Source organism: Cryptotermes secundus, unplaced genomic scaffold (genome assembly GCF_002891405.2).
Source record: "Cryptotermes secundus unplaced genomic scaffold, Csec_1.0 scaffold653, whole genome shotgun sequence".
In the NCBI taxonomy this organism is placed as follows: domain Eukaryota; kingdom Metazoa; phylum Arthropoda; class Insecta; order Blattodea; family Kalotermitidae; genus Cryptotermes; species Cryptotermes secundus.
In genome coordinates this window covers 615,542-635,238 of record NW_019736406.1, presented here as the reverse complement: position 1 = coordinate 635,238, position 19,697 = coordinate 615,542, and the positions used below count along the sequence as shown (strand labels likewise).

The 19,697-nt window shown below is 43.9% G+C and overlaps 1 protein-coding gene across 5 annotated transcripts in view; it reads left to right on the top strand.

Moving 5' to 3' along the window:
* The window catches only part of LOC111869901 (GRAM domain-containing protein 2B), a 246,535-nt gene that overhangs the window by 14,328 nt on the left and 212,510 nt on the right, over positions 1-19,697 (top strand). For 4 of the 5 annotated variants that reach the window (XM_033753590.1, XM_023861767.2, XM_023861766.2 and 1 more), the window contains exons 2-3: positions 2,286-2,420; positions 4,821-5,214. In XM_033753590.1, the coding sequence (XP_033609481.1) occupies positions 2,294-2,420; positions 4,821-5,214 (521 nt within the window). In that variant the 5' untranslated portion in view covers positions 2,286-2,293. The remainder of the gene's footprint in view (positions 1-2,285; positions 2,421-4,820; positions 5,215-19,697) is intronic. The other variant, XM_033753591.1, reaches the window with a different exon arrangement.

The following is a 19,697-nucleotide window of genomic DNA, read 5'->3' as shown; positions in this document are numbered from 1 at the left end:
TCCAGGGTAATACCTAGAAGTATGCCATGACTGCTTTCTTCCATATCCTTTTCAACTCATTCTACCATTCGACACTATGTAGTCCGAGCTAATGAAGTCACAAACAAGTATATACGTACCTCCAGTGCTGAGGTCAGTCCAGTGATGTGTGCAAGTCTGGACGTGGTGGCTCGTACAGATCGTATTCCGGATGTATACAGGTTCAGTGTTCACTGGACTGTCCATCATACTGTGATAATTAAACCAGAGCTGAGGCCAGTCCAGTGATGTGTCCAAGTCTGGACGTGGTGGCTCGTACAAATCGTATTCCGGATGTATACAGGTTCAGTGTTCACTGGACTGTCCATCATACTGTGATAATTAAACCAGAGCTGAGGCCAGTCCAGTGATGTGTCCAAGTCTGGACGTGGTGGCTCGTATAGATCGTATTCCGGATGTATACAGGTTCAGTGTTCACTGTACCGTTCATCATACTGTGATAATTAAACCAGAATTAATGGACCATGAGGTAGGCGTGTAAGCAGCTCTCACTTGTGTATTCTTCTGCAGCAAGACCCATTTTACTGTTTGTCATTACGTTGTGGGCGTCCTCCGTTCATCCCCGCAATTCAGGCCTTGTATTCCTATCAAGTCTAACTCGACAGTAGGTGCAAGAAGGAGGAAGACGCAGGTGAAATCAGGCCTGTAGTGACAACATAAGCGAACATTCCGGCGAGACTCGGGGCGCACTCCATGGAAAACACCGTCTTCCATTGTTAAAGAGCGTGTTTAAAGCTCCGTTGCCGAGCAATAGACATCCTATTATTGCGTGCGCGTGTGTTGCGGGAATGTGTTTACCGACCTGTTGCCTAGCAATGAGTATACACATAACAATATTGTGCATTTTACGTTCTCACGGGGGTAGTTTCGGAAGATCATACGTCCCCGAAGAGTAAACGAACAAAGAAATCAGCAGAAGCAGGCGTCAAGCAGAGTGTCTGGTTTCTTGCTTGGTTCATTTTTTTACTCTAAACATGAAGGAAATATGCCCTTCCGAAACGTCTGGCTCTTTCATAACTACGTGGCGTTACAATCCAAAAGAATGTCCTCTTCAGGAATAAAAGAATTATAAGTAGGTCGTTGAAAAGATGAGGTTTCAGATGTAATGTTGGGCTATTATCGACATACGTGTATATTGAATAGAATAACAAGTTAGCAGCAGTCATGTAGATGCACACTTGTTAACAGAACATGAACACAGCAAGTTTTCTAGACAAAACGGCCATGCCAGAATCAGCGCTCACCAAGTAATGTCTCTGTATATAGTTTAATGGAAGTGTTGGAAAACCGGCGGGAACTGACCAAAGCAAAGATAACAATACAGTAAACCCTCGCTAATCGGGTTTAATTGTGGGGGGAGTTCATCCGGATTAAGCGATAATCCGGATTATTGAAAGAAATTGTAGCCCTAAAAGACAAAACTTAAAACTCAAATAAATGAAAAATTTAATGATATAAATAGTACTGATGAAAATAAATAAAAAATTCATTGCTATGAGACCTTTATTTAAGAAGACGATACATTTATTCATCGATAGAAGACTCAGAAGTTGTACTTGTTTTTGGACATAATAATGCAACTTTGAAGGAACTGTCAATTTTTTTTCTGAAGAGACAAGTGACTCATCTGCCTTCTTATATGACATGTCTTTTAAAGTATGTACACACCTGTGAGCAGGAGCTGGGATAGCTCAGTCGGTATAGCGACTGGCTACGGGCTGGATGACCGAGGGGACGGAGGTCAAGAATTCTCTCCTCCACGTCGTCCAGCCCGGCTCTGAGGCCAATCCAGCCTCGTATCCAGTGAGTACCTGGGTCTCTTTTCCTGGGATAAAGCTGCCGGGGCGTGAAGCTGACCACTCACTTCCAAATGGTGCCGAGGTCAATAAACTGTGAAACTACACATCCACTCCCCAATATGACATCATGGTGTAATGCTTAATTAGTTAAGCACTGAGACAGCTTAACCTTACCTTTTACTCAGCTGTGAATAGCATTTTTCATTTTTCACATTTCGATCCGGATTATCGGAAGTCCGGTTTGCCTGTAACCGGAATAGCGGGGGTTTACTGTATTAGGACTTGTCTCGTCGGACAATAGAACTTATGAGCCCTTTGAGAAAGCATTTTGAGGTGTCTGCATTAGATCAGCTGAACAGGAAATCTGTGTGTGTCGGTCACGTGACGGAAGTCTGCGGTTGTGGAGAGCATGTCAACCTGCATCAATGTTGGCGTCGATTGTTGCAGGCAGTAGCATGGCGGAACTAGAACCTGACAGCAGCGCCGTCTCTGACGTCGGCGAGGGGTGTGACACCGACGGCGAGTTTGAAATGACCCACGAAGACTCAGAGAGGTCGGACAAGGAGAACCAAACAGTTCGCAGTAAGCACAAATTTGAATTCAGTGTGTGTCATTTGCCACTGTGCGCCAGAGAAGGATGAAATGAGAGCCGGGGGGGGGGGNAATTAAAGGCATCTGCACTTGCCAACGTCACCGAGAGTTCCGTACAGTCATTTGAACGATTATATTCCGAACCTAAATTCTTCCGAGGTTCTCTCAGATCGACTATGGCATAGTGTGGGCGATGGATGGTGTTACTGCCCCCTTCCCTTCTTTGTACTTATATGCCGGCACCGGTAGATCACTTAACTCTTCTCAGGTTCGTTTCACGGCAATAACTGAGGTTACCGGTACCTGCACCCTTGAAGCCAGTCCACTGTCCACAAACTGTTTATTTGTCCGAAAGTGAAACTTTGCAACTTCCTGCTCAAACAAAGAGTGATATAGCCCTTGAATATTATCAAAATGTAACGTTCCAAAATGAAGGGCTAATTATTTCAGACTGACACGAGGACTGCAGCCCAATCGCGTCTGATTGCGATTAATTTAAGACGCCAAGACCCCCAAGACAAGTATATTGCCGTAGGTTCGCTTCATCCTCAAAGATCTGAATTCACGACGTCTCTCCCAGACAAGAGTTCGTCTCCAATTGGCTGATTTTTACTATCCAAAGTCATCATGCAATCAGCATTAGCCAATCACGCAACGAATTTTGAGAATAAAGCAGTTCCCAGGAAATAGAACCCGGAACCCCACATGTGAAAGCGGTTACATTCTTCAGTTTAGGGTTCAGCTACACCCTTCCGAAGATAAATTGTTACAGCTACGCATGTCAAGAAAGTAAATTCATCTCGTCAGAAGAGTAGAGACTTGCCTTCCATGGTNGTGCCAAATCCCAGAAGACTGCTTTCTTCATAGTCACCGCCGTGAAAGCCTTAATTCTTACAAGCTGTAACTCGCCAATAAACCAGTCACCATTCGGAAATGACAGCGTCCGCGGAGAACTGTAACAGATTTCGACTGTCGCATTGGTACAGTGCTGTCGTTTGGAGCAGGGCTGTTAATGCCTCATGGAATAAAGAAAAGAACATCGCTGCTGAGTAGTGCTAGCAGCATCTTAGCTAAGAGTAAACTGGCCATGTGAAGACTATGGTGACGTAGTGGGCATTGTTCAGTTTTTGTGTTTTGCTTCACGTCAGATCTCCCAAAGCATTCCGGAAGACCATTGGAAACTAGAATGGTTAGTTACATTTTACGCATCGAAATCTGTCTCATCTTGCAGCGAAATTTAATACAAAATTAACAGTTAGGTTTAGCACACTATCCAATTCGTACCGTGGACGCTCTCCCAGGGGATAAGGTGGCCGGGTCGTGAAGCTGACCACTTACCTGTATCTGGTACTGAGGTCAAGAATGTTGGAGCTATACTTCCACTTCCCCATACGTTTTCATGGCATGATGCTTAATAAATTAAACACGGGGACACTTTACCTTTTATTTTACAATAAAGTTTATTATGTTCACACACTGTCGTTGATACGTTACTTCTTGTATACTTCTAAAACTTATCATTTGTGAAGTATAATGATTGGGTTATTTCTTGGCATTACAGAATAAGGAACGTTAATACGAAAGAGAGTCAGTAACTAGGTCACAAATGGAAATAAAACAGGTGCAATGGGCGTAATAGGGTTGCTATATGCATCACTAGGTAGCAGCACAGTCGAGCTCCATGACAGTCTAGGTAGCAGACGCGCATGCGCATTTTCAGAGGCTGGTTTTAATAGTCAAAATGGCTACCATTCTTGAGGAGTATGCTGCTGAAGAGCGGCGTTCTGTTGTGTGTTGTCCTGCGGACAAAAGAACTCGATGCAAATGATATTAATAAAGAAATCTTTCCTGTTTACTTTGGGAAGTGTTTGCCGCGTAAAACGGTTAACAACTGGGTCGAGGAATTCTGTCAAGGACGTTCAGAATTCGCAGATAATGCCCGACCAGTGCGGAATTGGCTTAAACAGTCAAAAGATTTCTATGCTGCGGGCTTCAACGCATTAGTAAAGCGATGAGACAAGTGTATCGGTGTTGGTGGAGGATATGTCAGAAATAAATGTTGATTTTCCAGGGTCGAATATCACATGTTTTACGTTTTATATCCATTTGTGGCCTATTTACTGATTATCCCTCGTACGTCCCAGAGACAGCTTCTGTCTCCATCTTGAAGTAAAACACAGAAAGGATACCTACACTGAGGGACCACTTGATGAGGACTATTCTTATCAGTAATTTAAGGCACAGGACTAAAGTCATATGAACATGTGTCAAATACACAAATTTTAAGAAATAAATGTCGACTTTTGAGTTTTTTAGTTTCATATAACCTGATAACAGTAAATTACGATCTTAAGTAACGATAATGTCTTGCATTTATCCTGTTTCCGACAGATGAGACGCCCGAACCACATGCAGTGGTGCCATCTGCAGAGACCACCGCCACTCAAGTGCTGGCCCATAACGTGACGCCCGAACCACATGCAGTGCTGCCATCTGCAGATACCACCGCCACTCAAGTGCTGGCCCATAACGTGACGCCCGAACCACATGCAGTGCTGCCATCTGCAGATACCACCGCCACTCAAGTGCTGGCCCATAACATGACCCCTGAACCTCATGCAGTGCTGCCATCTGCAGATACCACCGCCACTCAAGTGCTGGCCCATAACATGACCCCTGAACCTCATGCAGTGCTGCCATCTGCAGATACCACCGCCACTCAAGTGCTGGCCCATAACGTGCTGCAGTTGGGCAGCATACCACTGCCAGCCGCCGTTGGCGCCACGTGAGTTACAACAATGAACTATAAAGTAATTACAACTAGGGTTCCCAGATACCCCGTTTTCCCCGGATTCTTCCGTGTTTTCACCCAAATTTTGTTCCTCCATTTATTGTTTACCCGGAGTGGATAATTTAAGTCCATTGCGAATTATATTTCATGGGTTAAATATTATCATAAAATTTCTGTAATCCTTGGAAATGACATTGTTATAGTTTCTTTCGTTATGTTGCATTTCGTGAATGTTGGCAACACTTGAGGTTCTAAACCAAATTAGAGGTTGTTGGTGATAGTGTATTTTTAATCCGTTCAATCTTCGCTAGAAAGTCAGTGTCAAGTTAGCAAAAATGTTTGAGGGCTAGGTAATATTTTGTGCATTCTATAAATATGTAATAGGGCTACGTAATATTTGTTTTGTTCTATAAATGTGTAGTAGGTCTATGTAATACAGATGTGTAGTAGCATTTTATGTTGATTATGTATATTTTATAGCCTATTAGTCGTGAAAAATGTTATAAACAAGCAACGAGACATCACTCTTTTTTTTATTTTACAAAATCTGGCAACCCTAATTACAACTGATCTGTGTAGTCTAAGCTTAACGATCTGTTTATTTCACATTTGTTTGCCGCAACCTTGATCACTCTAAATGCCAATATACAAGTATCAGATCGGCCAAAGCCACGATCTCACATTGTGTGTAAATACAATACAAGGAACAAAATCAGCCATCGGAAGTTAATAGTCGCTAGGCCAGCCAAAAATTGCTCTTCTTTTGTGGAATCCCCAAATTCATTACTGTGTTCCGAGATTCAGTACATGGCCCCTATCTTGAGCCAATTAAATCTAATCCATTTTCTCACATCCTATTCGTTTAACATTTTTAATAGCTTTCTCACATCTAAGATAGATCTCCCAAATTCTCTGTTTTGTTTGGGTAAATTCTCTGTTTTGTTTGGGTATTCCTGCAAAAAATGTTGTATGCATTTCTCATTTCTCGCCTGTTACATGTTTCGGACATAATAATAGGGACACAGCGCACAGAATGAAGAGTGACTCATTTTCCATAACTTTTAAACGATATTTGAACATTTTAATGTATAGGGCTTACTGCGGAAATGTTTGTATTCCATATTGTGTAACGATTGGCTGGTGGATAATGACAATTTTGTATATAGTGTACATCATCTTAATTATGAAGATGCCATCAATTGCATACAAAAAAGAACCTTTTGCGATATTAGACATTTTATAATCAACTGTTTCTATTATCATCTACGGATATTAAGTCCACTTCAGTCAACTGTCTTTTACTTCAGGCTATAAAGTGGCTGTCTACACAACAGCTTATTTATAAATTTAATAAAATAAAATACAAATTAATGCTTCTATTCATTTTTATTTTATTTTACGAACTTTAATAACAGTTGTGTGGATGGTCTCCTAGACCGTAATTCCATAACACAGGATGCAAAAAATAAACTTAAACATATTCTGCTTCTTGTCGCCAATTCTCGGTCCTGCATTTCCCGTTCCGAAGCAAACCACGCTGTTGGCTCTCCCATCTGTCTCCATGTCTTCCCAATCCGCTCAGGTCTCGGTGTCCATATTCCATTGTTGCTCTGGGCGATCTCCTTGCACCTTTCACGTCTGGGGGGGGGGGAAGCTATCCCTGTAGCAGGCCGTGAAGGCCCATAGGGTTGTGAGACGTTGAGGCTCCCACATTATCTAGACAGTCGGCTCAAAGATGGCGGTAAGGTTGTCAGCCTTACGCTCAGGCCGCACTTTACTCCCCAGGAAAACTATTTAATTCCTGGTACTCATTTCTGTTAGAGGCTGAGTCGACCCCAGGGCCATAGTGCGGCTGGAAGGATTAGGTCAATAGAAAAAAATCCAGTGACCTCATCGGGACTTGAACCCGCGACCTTCCGGCTTGTATGATAGCATAGCCCCTCAACCAACAACGCTACCGCGTACCCCCTTCACGTTTGGGACCTTTTCCAAATTTCGTGGCTCGTACCCTCTTCCCCAAGTTGCTGTCGAAAGTTTTTTTGTCGCAAGAGTCTCATTCGTTCATCCTCAGTATGTCGTTGCCACACAGTGTTTTCGCTGCACTGACCACAACACGAAACGAAATCCTGCACTATTTATTCTCCGAACGCCCTTGTTAATATTCCGTTTCTTCTGCTATGTGAAAACTCTTCCTTTCTTGTGTCTACAGTTGCATCTCCAAGGTAATCGAAAGTTAACCTACTCGGTTATTTCAATTTCAGTTGCTTATCTATCTATCTATCTATCTATCTATCTATCTATCTATCTATCTATCTATCTATCTATCTATCTATCTATCTATCTATCTATCTATCTATCTATCTGTCTGTCTGTCTGTCTGTCTGCTTGTCTGTTCGCCCTTCCCTCCGTCTATCTATCTATCTATCTGCCCGTAGCTCGGCCGTCCGCCCACCCACCTACCCTGTGGTTATTCGCTCAGTTACTCGAGAATTTCTTACGACTTTACGGAAGCCGACGGTTGATTACAATGTTCAAAATAGCGGTCCACTGGCCTCTACCTTCAGCCAGACAAATCCAGTCTATACCACTCCAACCCATTTCTCTGATATCCATTTTAGTATTATCCTCCCATCTACATCTAGGTCGTCCTAGTGGTCGCTTTCCTTCTGACTTTCCCACAAAAATCCTAAACGCGTTTATTTTCTCCCGATGAGTGGTACATGAGAACGACTGCGCTGGCGAGGACCAGCAGCAATTGCAAACGACAGACTGATCCTTTCATGACAGAGGATGTGTACATAAGGGCTATGAAAGTAAGCTTTCAGTTGAAGGGAATACTGGTAATGAGTCTGAAGGGGCTTGTCGCCAAGACGAACCGAGTGGCGGTAAACAGCCAGTCGTAAGGTATCTCTGACTCTGACACTGACTCTGACTCTGACAGGAGCTGTCCAGTGCTTGAGGTTAGCACTTTTAAGGGGGTCTAACAGAGTAGGTACCTCGTCTCTCAACTGAGGACGGAAACAGACGCAGTTTCCGAAACTTCGTGATTTCTAGTTTTTATAATACCGGACTATGGACAAAGTACCTCTGACTTTCAGAGCCCTTCAGACTTTCCTTTTGAGCTACATTCTGCAGTACTGGCCCGGCTCTCCTGACGGGCTTCTGATGGCGTTTTTGCTCCTTTCAAAGGAGCCGGCATAGTGTACTGGGTATAGCGACTGGCTACGGGCTGGAGGACCGAGGGTTCGGAGTTCGAGCCCTGGTAGGTTCAGAGCCAGACCGGCTCTGGGGCCCACCCATCTTCCTATGCAGTGGGTTCGGAGGGTAAAGCAGCCGGGGCTTGAAGCTGATCACTCACTTCCAACTAGAGCCGAAGTCAAGAAAATGTGGATCTATACATCTACTCCCCCATATGCCTTCATGACCTAGTGATTAATTATTTAAGCACAAGGAAAACTTTACTTTACTTAGTCCTTCCTGACAAATTCCAACAGTTTGCATTCAGGTGAGCCATAAGCATTTCCCTTCATCCAAATCCACTCGTACCGATCTTCCACGACCATCCGGCCACGTCATTTGATCCTGTGTAACCTATGTAATAACAACTGACTGAAGCAGACGTTCTTGTGCGCGCAGCCGTGAAGTCTGCAAGGTGGTCCATAAATTCCTGATTTCGGCATTTAACGTAGGAGAGTCAGGCGTCTTACGCTCTGGTTGCTTTATCCAAGGTAGATAGCGCTTGATTTGGTTAGCTGAGTGAGCCCAAAAGCCTCTCTTGGCGCTATGACAAAAAGAAAATTGTCTGCCCCTGCTTGAAATTGAACATCGATCTCTTAGCTAGTAGCCTATCATTTTGCTGACCGACCGAACTCTCCTGTATATGCATATTGTCCAGTGATAGAATGGCTATAGACGGGGATTTAGGTTGAATATTGGATTTATTGACGGCTTTAACACACACCTCGTAATTCCACCTAATTATAGCATCGTCGCTAATTTACACACAATTAACAAATCATTAGCGCACACGATAAGTCCTTTACAGTCTGCGCTGTCTTCACTAGACGTTTCCTGGTAACGGCTTCTAACAGCGGCTATTCCTCTGTTTCCGTGCGCAAGTCCCGTCTTTTTGGCGCTCCATTCAAACTGCCTTACTTACAGTTGACTCGATGCCGTTTGCTTAGAAACGAAAGTTGGTTCAGTGCCGTTCGCTAGCAACGGCTGTTTCTCTGGCTCCAAAGTTCTTGCTTTGAGCAAATACGCCACGGTATATATGAGTATATACAAAAAAACCAACTCCGGGGTTATAGTCCGCAAGCGAACTATACCGACAGAGCGACCGCCGCTTGTCAGCGAAGTTAGTGCCAACATTAGCGGATAGAGGTGTTGCATGGCCAGAGCAACGAATCCCCATGACCGTTAATTTCTGTTTTCTAGACCGGAGCCGCTATTTCCTTGAAATAGCTCCTCACTTATCCTCAAGAGGCTGAGTGGACCCCGTACCAGACCCACTGTTTCTCATAAAATCTGGTAGCGCCGGGAATCGAACCCAGGACCTCTGGATCTGTATCCAGGAACTCTGACCACTAGACCACAGAGGCGGTCAACTTTGGACATAGGTGTTTTGGGTTATATCGGCATATTTTAACATAAGGAAAACCCTCCCGAAGTNTTATAAGAGTCATCTTGAACCGTTACACCTCTTAATACATAACTAAGTAGTAAATATCCATTAAGTACAAGTAGCTTAAAGCAGTATTTCTTAAGTAATTTAACGACGCTCTCAGCATAAAGGCTGCTCAGCGTCGATGGCAGGATGATCAATGAATATGGAGCAGTTGGTGGAATGAGAATTGGCAGGGGAAACCGAAGTACTCGGAAAGAGCAAGCCTCCATCACGAACTGCCATCGAACCAGGGCCGCCGTGATGGGAAGCCTGCCTGCTGGAAAGCGCTACGGCTGCGGCTCCAGTACGAGAGCGCGCACTGCTCACAGTGAAGATCAATACGCAGTGCTGGGGCTGCATGGAGCAATGCGGGTTGCTTGCACACGTCTCTGTGATGTCATCACAATATCACACACCTCGAGTTTAACTGTCACAACTGCTCATTAAATACCGACAGCTGCATATTTATTGTTGCGTTATGGACAGAAGTTGCCGACCAGAAACGCTCATGTGTTCAGTTCGTCACGAATGCTCGCGGCAACATGGCGGTTCCTCACACTACTGAACCCTTTTTCGGAATATTCTTTTCCACTGAGCTACACCGGAATCTGCAGCTACGCTGAAGAGGTGCAGGCGGAGGAGGTGAGTTCCTCAGAAATGGCCATCATTTCCTACTGACGTCATTCATAATCGGAACTTGTGTATTTACCTCTCATTAATCCTTATTTGAAAATGCATGTAGCGACTGGCTGTGGCTGGAAAACCGAGGGTACGAAATTCGAGTCCCGGTAGGGGCAAGATTTTTCCCCTCTCCATATTATCCAGACCGTTTCCGGGGCCCATCCATTGGGTACCTCGGATTGTTTGCTCCAGGGTAAAGCGGCCAGGGTGTGAAGCTGACTACTCACCTCCAATTATCCCCGTGGTTACGAATAAGTGGATCTATACCTCAACTCCCCAATATGTTTTAATGGCGTAATGCTTAATGAGTTAAGCACAGGGACAACTTTATCTTTACCTTTANTTAATACATTTAGCATAATGATGTGAAAAGGAAAGAAAAAGAACGTGTAGAATACCGCTCATTAGCGGTGCTCCTTGTGCAGTAGATAAAGTCTGGTATGATTTGTGGGAGAATACTTACAAACTAGGGACTTAAGATCTAAATAATAATACTACATCGTGACCAAGTTGATTTTATCGTCTACAAATGTGGACCCCTTCTTGGGGCAGTCTTCTTAGTCACCCAGGCTGACAACTTCAGTGGGGAAACTATCGTGCCTACACTTTTACGTATTTAATTTGGCTCATAGACGCTGCAATGACCGTTCTGATGGGGTTTAAATATTTGTAAATTTATAAATTACAGAAGAAAATTCTCATCTGTTCCTTGATATCTAAACATGATTTATATTATGTATTGTACGTACAGGATTGTTATAGGTAACCGCTGGTTATCTGTGATAGCAAACACCAGTTTTTGCAAATGGAGCCCCTAACCAGCTAATGTATTCTGCTTGAAAGTAGCTTGGGGAAGTCATGATTCCCATGTACATACATAGTAGTATAGTAGTTTCTTTCTTTCTCTTTCTATGGCTCGTACAGCCCTTGGGACCTTGGCCTCTTTCTTTCCGTGTCTTGTTCTATACAGAGGCGGTAGGAAGATCAGCCCGTCGCAAGGCCGCTACCTGCACACAGACATCGATGCTATGTGTGTGATTCGAACCTACTATCCCAGTGTTCGAGCGGACTGCCACTGTGACCGAAGGTTTAGTAGTTACTTATTAGTAATTAAATTATAGCAAAAGATAATGTCCCTGTGCTTAAACACCACGCCATAAACACATAATGAGGAGTAGCGGTGTAGGTCCACCGTTCTTGACCTTGTCACTAGAGGGAAGCGAGTGATAAGCTTCACGCTCCGGGCGCTTTACACCAGAGGAAAGAGCCCCCGGTACTCTTTGGATATAAGGTGGGTGGGCCCCAAACCCGATATGGGCGCTCTGGACTATGAGAAGAATTTCTTTCCCTTGGTGGGAATCGAACCCCTATCTTCCAGTTTGTAGCCCGTGGCTCTACCGACTGAGAAATCCCGGCTCCAACTATAGTAAATATTAGTAAAATATTCCTTCTATTTAGTACTTAATTGCTTCGTTCACTGACTGTGAATCGACTGCTACACTTTCACATTAAGGATTCCTGAAGCCACTCAAATAGTCACCTTCGTTTCTGCGACTGCGCGAAACAGTAAACAGCAACGTAAGATTACGGTTCTTATGGCTTACGGTCTTGTGGGATGTGTCGCCGTGTTGTTTGGTAGATTAATACCAACGATTCGAAAGAAGATTCTGCCTTGATCTTCAGGGTAGAACCTTAAAAGAAGGCGGAAATATATTCTTTCAAATCCCGATGGCGCCTCTCCACCAACCCAGAATTTCGTACACGGAAAGTTGGAGGATTTTTAAGCAATGAAGAATTGCTACGAATTAATTTAGTTAATTTCGACGTTGAAGTGAAAATTGAATTAGTAAATGAAATGCTGAGTGAACAATAGTGCATCTGTGTCGTTCTGTACAATGCTGTGTTTCCAGACGGAACTTAGCTTTGATCATTCTAGCAATTTTATGTAGAAGATTATTTGTTGCGTCGTGAATAGGGTAAATTGTGGCAATCAGATGATTGAATGTAGACCATTTATACCTTTCAGCCATCTGATGGTTCTCTTAATTTTGAAACTCACTTTATTAAATCGTTAATTGATACTTAAATCGTTTATTTCCTCTTCTTCACCAATAAATATAAGTACATAAACTTAATGACATTGTAATTAAGAACTTTTGGTGTAATTATTATTTTATTTTTTCTCTGTGGCACCAAAGCTGTGTTTGGAAGATAAAAAAGAAACGTAAAGCTATCCATGTAACAGGCCGTGGAAGCCCATAGGGTTGTGAGACGTCGAGGCTCCCACATTTTCCAGACAGTCGGCTCACAGATGGCGGTAAGGTTGTCAGCCTTACGCGCCAACCGGCGTTTGCCCCAGGAAGATTCCTGGTACTCATTTCTGTTAAGAGGCTGAGTCGACTCCAGGGCCATAATGCGACTGGTAGGATTAGGTCAATTGAAAAAATCCGCCTCATCGGGATTCGAACCCGCAACCTTCCCGCTTGTAACAGTGTAACTAAATTAATTCAGCACTAATTGAGGGTTTATCCCAATTTAGAAATATCGTGTACTTGTGTCTCTTATGCAGCCAAACATATATTGCTATTATAAAAATGACCGTATTTCTTCAATAATTTCTCCGCATGTGTATAGTTTTATTATTTTATTGTACGGAAGGGCTATGAGGCGTGGATATCATAAATGCATCATCACGTAGTGCAGCCTTGACCGAGTGCTACAGTGAGACTATTTTAGAACCTCGAGAATTACTGGACCGCTCAGGCGGAAGTGACCGACGCTCCTTCCGCGAAGTCGGCACCACACTGACTGATCGCTAGTGGACCCTAAACGCCTACATATCGAGCTGAACTAACTTCATGGAGCTGAGCCTTTCTCGAGAAGCCGTCAGCTGTGCAGCTACTGAACAACTTCACAAAACTTTATGGAACCTGACGGTACATTACCTTGTTCACTGGTCCCTATCCTGAGCCAGATCAATCCAGTCCGTACCATCCCATCCTATCTCCCAAAGATCTATTTTAATATTATTCACCCACCTACGTCTGGTCTTCCTAGTGGTCTCTTTCCTTCTGGCTTTTCCACCAATATCCTATACGCATTCCTCGTCTCCCCCATTCGTGCTACATGCCCTGCCCACCTCATTCTCCTTGACTTGATCGTTATAATTATACTTGGAGAAGAGTACAAGTTATGAAGCTCCTCATTATGCAGTTTTCTCCAACCTCCTGTCACTTCATTCCTCTTCGGTCCAAATATTCTCTTCAGCACCCTGTTCTCAAACACCCTCAGTCTATGTTCCTCCCTTAATGTCAGAGACCAAGTTTCACACCCTTACAGAACCACAAACAAAATTATAGTTTTGTATATTATAATTTTTATGTTTTTGAGCAGCAGACGGGAAGACAAAAGGTTCTGGACTGAATGGTAGCAAGCATTACCCTAGTTAAATCTCCTCTTAACTTCCTCCCGAATCGAATTTTGATTTGTTACTGTCGTTCCCAAATATTTTACAATTTAAACTTACCCAGTTTAAGACATATACTGAAAATACTGTTTGTTGTTGTGATCCAACTCTTCAAAAGTTTCACGCCCCGGAATATCGTTGTGAAGATCGAATACAAATGATTCTTATGCGTTACGTTTAAACAAACTCTGATGTTGACGCAGACGTTGTTTTAACCCTTGCTAAAGTTCATCCGCTCAACGAACCAGGGGTACGTCACACTCCATGTAGCCAACCTTACGAAGTAAAACTGGCCCGCGCCACAGATCCGGTAGTCCCGCCCATTCCATGTAGGATTCGTGGTGAACAAAATGGCACCGGGCGTGTTTTCTGCGAGTATTCGCGTTGTCCTGCCAGTTCTCATTTCACTAACAGCTCCATATTTATTAGTGATCCTGGCCTCGACGCCATGTTGTCTCGATAGTGACAGCTTCTTTACAAACTTAAAAGTGAAGGAAATGGCCTGTGTGTAAGTACGTTTGAATTTGAAACTGGTTAATACCGAAGTTTGGTAAAAATAAAATAATAACGACGTGAACGCTCGTGACGCAACCCCGTTCGTATGGCAGATACAGTTTACTACACTTCACTTTTACGATAAAAGTCATTTACTTAGTCGCGTGTGAAAGCTCTGACTACCGGGCACACTGGAGGCAAGGGTTCAGGCTTGTATTCTGTTCGAATTTCGGTTGGGCCCGGCTGTTCTAAGATTCTTTCGTGGTTTTACCCGATCCATGAAGGGAATTGTCAGGATGTTACCTCGAATAGGCTGCATTCCAAATCCTTTCCAATTCATCAATTTTCTGTCCTACCATCCGACGCTATGAAGTTGTCGTCAAGCAACCAACGAAGTGCTACTTGTAAGATATTGTTGTAAAGAGTGTTGATGTGTGACCCGAGTGTGAGTGGTGGTCGACTCAGCCTTTGACAGGAATGAGTACCAGGGATCTTCCTGGGGGTTAAAGGGCGGTCGGCGCGTAAGGCTGACAAATGTGGTAGCCTCGACCTGTCACACCCTTATGGGCCTCCACGGTGTGTTACAGGGGTAGCTGCTTGTCATAACTACTGGAACACGTCTAAGTTATGTCAGAACAAACTAACATGAAACTACATGACGCCGTAACCTAATGTAAGCACATCTCATTATCATGGTTAATATAAAACATAAAGGAAGCATACTCGTCACGATTCCACTGCTTGTCTTATGAGGATGGAAGTTGGCTTGGACTCGAAGCAATGCACGACACAGAGAAACTAGCAATTTCCTCGGGCTTGTCTCATTTGTTTCTACCATTGTCCCTTTGTTTGCTTCATGTTTTCTTAGCTCTCTCTTTCGTACTCTCTCTCCGTCTCTTTCTTTTTACTACGGCGCTCCATTTGGGACAAGCAGAGCGGGGCACATGGGAAGGCGGCTACTTAGCTGTTATACAGGGTGATTCACGAAGTTTTACCCCGGCTTATGGTACATATTCATGGGGTTATTTCCTGCAAAATGTCCTTATAAACTTGTGGTCGATTTTCAGTAGTTGCGGAGTAACAATAGATTTTCGAAACACATCATTGTGAATGCAGCGCTATGCTTCCCTCCTTGGGCGACCCTGCGTTCCAGTCAGCTGTGTCGGCAGATAAGGCAGACCGGCTGGAATGTTGCGCGATCCTAGGCAGAGCGATCAGTGAACAGGACGTTGTGTTGGTGACTTTGTGAAATTAAGATGCCGTACAAATTTTCCACTGAGGAATACGCCGATATGGTGTTTGTTTTGGGCGTATGTGATGGAAATGCGAGAGCCGCTGCTGCCGAATATCACCGGGGTTATCCTAATTGCAGGATTCCGAATCCTAAATCCAGTAGCAGTACATACAGCACATTAAGACAAACTGGTTCTCTCCCCAGCGTTCGTATACAATACGAACGAAATCCTCAACATGAATTGTGCGAAGAAGAAAACATTCTCGAGTCTGTAGAGCGCAGTCCGCGTTCCTGTACAAGACGTCTAGCTCGGCGGTTCGGTGTTTCTCAGTCCATGGCGTGGAGGACTCTTCATGAGAACGGGCTGCATCCTTATAATTTACAGCAAGTACAACACCTACAACCATGAGAACGTGCTCTTCATCTGCAGTTCTGCAACTGGTTAAATGGAAATCGGCAGTTGTACCGCTTGATAATGTTCTGCGATGAGGCACAGTTTACACGTGACGGGGTCAACAACAGTCACAACTTACATGTTTGGGCAGACAATAATCCCCGTGCCACGATAGAATCGAATTTTCAACACGTATTCAGTGTCAATGTCTGGTGTGGTGTTCTGTATGATCAGCTAATCGGGCCGTTCATTTTTCCTGGCCGCTTAACTGGTGAGATTTACCTCCACTTCTTAGAAGAAGAATTACCACAGTTACTTGAAGATGTTCCTCTGGCAACAAGACGCCGGATGTACTTTCAGCATGATGGGGCGCCTCCTCGCTTCTCCCGCGCAGTAGCAGCTTACTTGGATCGGCATTTCCCACAGCGGTGGATTGGTCGCGGAGGCCGTAACGCCTGGCCTACCAGGTCGCCAGATCTAACGCCGTTAGATTATTGCATTTGGGCCTGGATGAAGGACATTGTATACTAGGTAAAGGTACAAACACGTGAAGCGTTGCTTGAACGTATTCTGGACGCGGCGATGACAATAAGGAACAAACGTGTGGAACTGCGAAATGCTACGAGCGCGGTTCATACGCGTGCGACGCGTTGTGTTGACGTGCAGGGAGGCATTTTTTAAAACCTTATGTAAATCCAGTCGGCTTCTAAAGCACTACAATTCAAAGGAAGCAGATTGATAGAAGGGTGTGATATGCAACCATTGGTATGTTTACAGAATGGGATGCTGAAAATAATGTAATTTTGTAACATAAAATCGATAAAATGTTGCACAGTGCAAAATTAAGAAATTGAAAAAAAATTGGTTTTAGAATGCTTCTTTCCTAAAACATTAACTATTTAAAAAGTGCTTGTATTGTATTTCTAATTTGTTTTCACTGAAATTCGAAGAAAAAAAGATTCTTCACCAGTTTTCAGATTACTCGGTCTCTTTAATTATGAGTTGGATACCATTAGTATATTACCATTTTTTGTTCCAAATTACCTCAGGAATTCCCTCCCTAAGTGGAGGTAAAACTTCGTGAATCACCCTGTATATTTCATTTCACTTTCATTTCTTTCGTGTCTTATCTTTCTTTCGGGCGGCAAGGTTACGCGGAAAGAAAAATTATGATGAAATTTGTGGGATGCCGTTTCAAGAACCAGGCGTGGATTGAGGCGGGCTCCGTCTGCAGCACTCTGCTTGCTGCCAGCTTCACGCTGGTTGCTCGTTTCACTTACTTTTAACCTTGAACAAGATACACTTTCCTCCGAAACGTCGGTTCACACAAAATCTACACGGCGCCACGTCCCAGAAGACGGCATACTTCATATTCACCGCCGTGAAAACCTCAAATCTCAATTATAGCATTTCTAAAGGGAAATTCATGGAGATTGACCGCGAATATCGAATTCATTGATATATGTTTGACGTGTGAGTGTGTACCAACTTAATGAAGTTAAAATCCCTCGCGTGGAACAGCTGTAAGAAGCGATGCGTATCGTCAGAGCCGGCCTCTAAGGCACGATAAAGTCTGCAGGATGTTCTTGACCTCCGGGTTGCTGAATTAGGTTAGTTGTGCGAGTGTTGTCACGCGATCGTTGCATAATCACGAGAACGTATTGACACACTGCTCGGCTACCCCAAAGTCGGAAAGTCATGTCCTTTCAAAGTTCAAGGTCATATGACTGAGTTGAATGTTGTGTTCTACATGTCTTATAGCACCCCCCCCCCCGCCCCCAAAATGATTATGAAGTGTATTAAAGTGATAGGACCATTCAGGGCAGTTTTTCAGAAATCTTAATGTGGTGAATACGGATTTATTGACTTCTGTAGCGCAGTCGGTATAGCGACTGGTTACTGCCTGGACGATTAAGCGGTCGGACTTCGAGTCCCGGTACGGTAAATTTTTTCTCCTCTCACACTTCGTCCAGACCTGCTCTGGGGTCCACCCAGCATCCTAGCCAATGTGTACAGGGAGCTCTTTCCCCGGAGGTAAAGCGGCCGGGGCGTGAAGCTAACTACTCACCTCCAGCTAGTGCCGAGGCCAAGAAAATGTGATCTACGTGTACATCCACTCCCCCATACGCCTTAACTTTACCTTGAGTTTCTAAGGACACATCGTAAGGGAGCATTGGGCCGGTTTGCACTATTCGGGCGTCATGGTTCACTGATTACATAGATATCAGGTTTGATAATCAAGAAATTCAGCGTCTTTTACGGAGCCTGAAGGTTCATTACCATGGTAAGAAGAGAACCCACCACAGGACCCTATACTGACTCTCGCACGCTCTTTGCGTCAGATGCATCGTCAGATATGCTGAGTAAATGTCTATACGTAGCCAAGGCTGCTACATGCCTGCCCATCTCTTCCTCGATTTAATCAGCATGTCTGGTGAAGCTTCGCTCTCCCGGTAGTAATCATATCTCTCCAGCAAGCTCTCAATCTTTGTTCTCCTCCTGTTTCAGGCAGATCTGATGTTTATCTATGCAGCTAAGCTCGTGTCATTAAAGTACAAATTTATATGAAATATCTAAATCTTATGAATCGATATTTTATTTAGTAGTTTCAGGAATAAAGACACAAATGTAATTAAAATTTATAATCTGTGATTTCTTATGTTGTATTAAATCTTCTCACAACTCCGTTTGCAATATTATGGTATGTCTGCTGAAAGCCAGAATTGTGAAGCCAGCAGAGACAGCTGTTGCTAAGGAACGGCTCTGCAAACACGTCTTTTGCCATGCAATTGTCCAGCATCATATGATCGCCGCAACAGACATGCACGCAATGTTGGAAGAGACGTTTTCTGTGCGGTCCATGCAGGGGCTATATAACGAGGACAAGCTACCATTACGAGACAGTCCTATTATACACAACTGTTTGCTGCTCATCCGAAGTATGCGAAAGGAACTGTAGAAACAAATATGTAAACTTTTTCTTTTTTCAAATAAAGCAACGGCCAGATACGAGTCTAACGTTAGGGTTCGCGTATTTTTACTCGTAATGCCGGACTGCTGGCTAGAAGTCAGTGTGCATTCGTAAAGTCCTGCGACCGGCCATCTGGAAGAAGTTTTTCCGTGGTTTTCTTCGGTCCCAGAGCAAATGCTGAGTTGGTACCAAAATTACACGTTGCACTGCATGCTTCACGTGCAGCCCTCCCATTGGTAACTTCAGAATTTCGCCTTAATATAGCCCTCCAAATCTTAGTTCCAACTTTACCATAATGCAGCCCATCCACCGTCGTATATAAATTAATTCCAATCATGTGCGTTACCTGTACCAGAAGGACAAGCGGGCATTGCCTGGGAACCTTCAATACCGGGGATATATTTCCTTTCCCCCAAAATGTAGTGTCCCTCACTACCTCCACCTTTCTCTTTCTCTCTCTCACTCTCTCTCACTCTCTATTACGAGACAGCCCTGAGATAGCAGTTAGAAGAGTAGGAGGTCGGTGTGAGATGGCCGCCAGCCTGCAAGGACGTGAGCTCGGGAACAGAG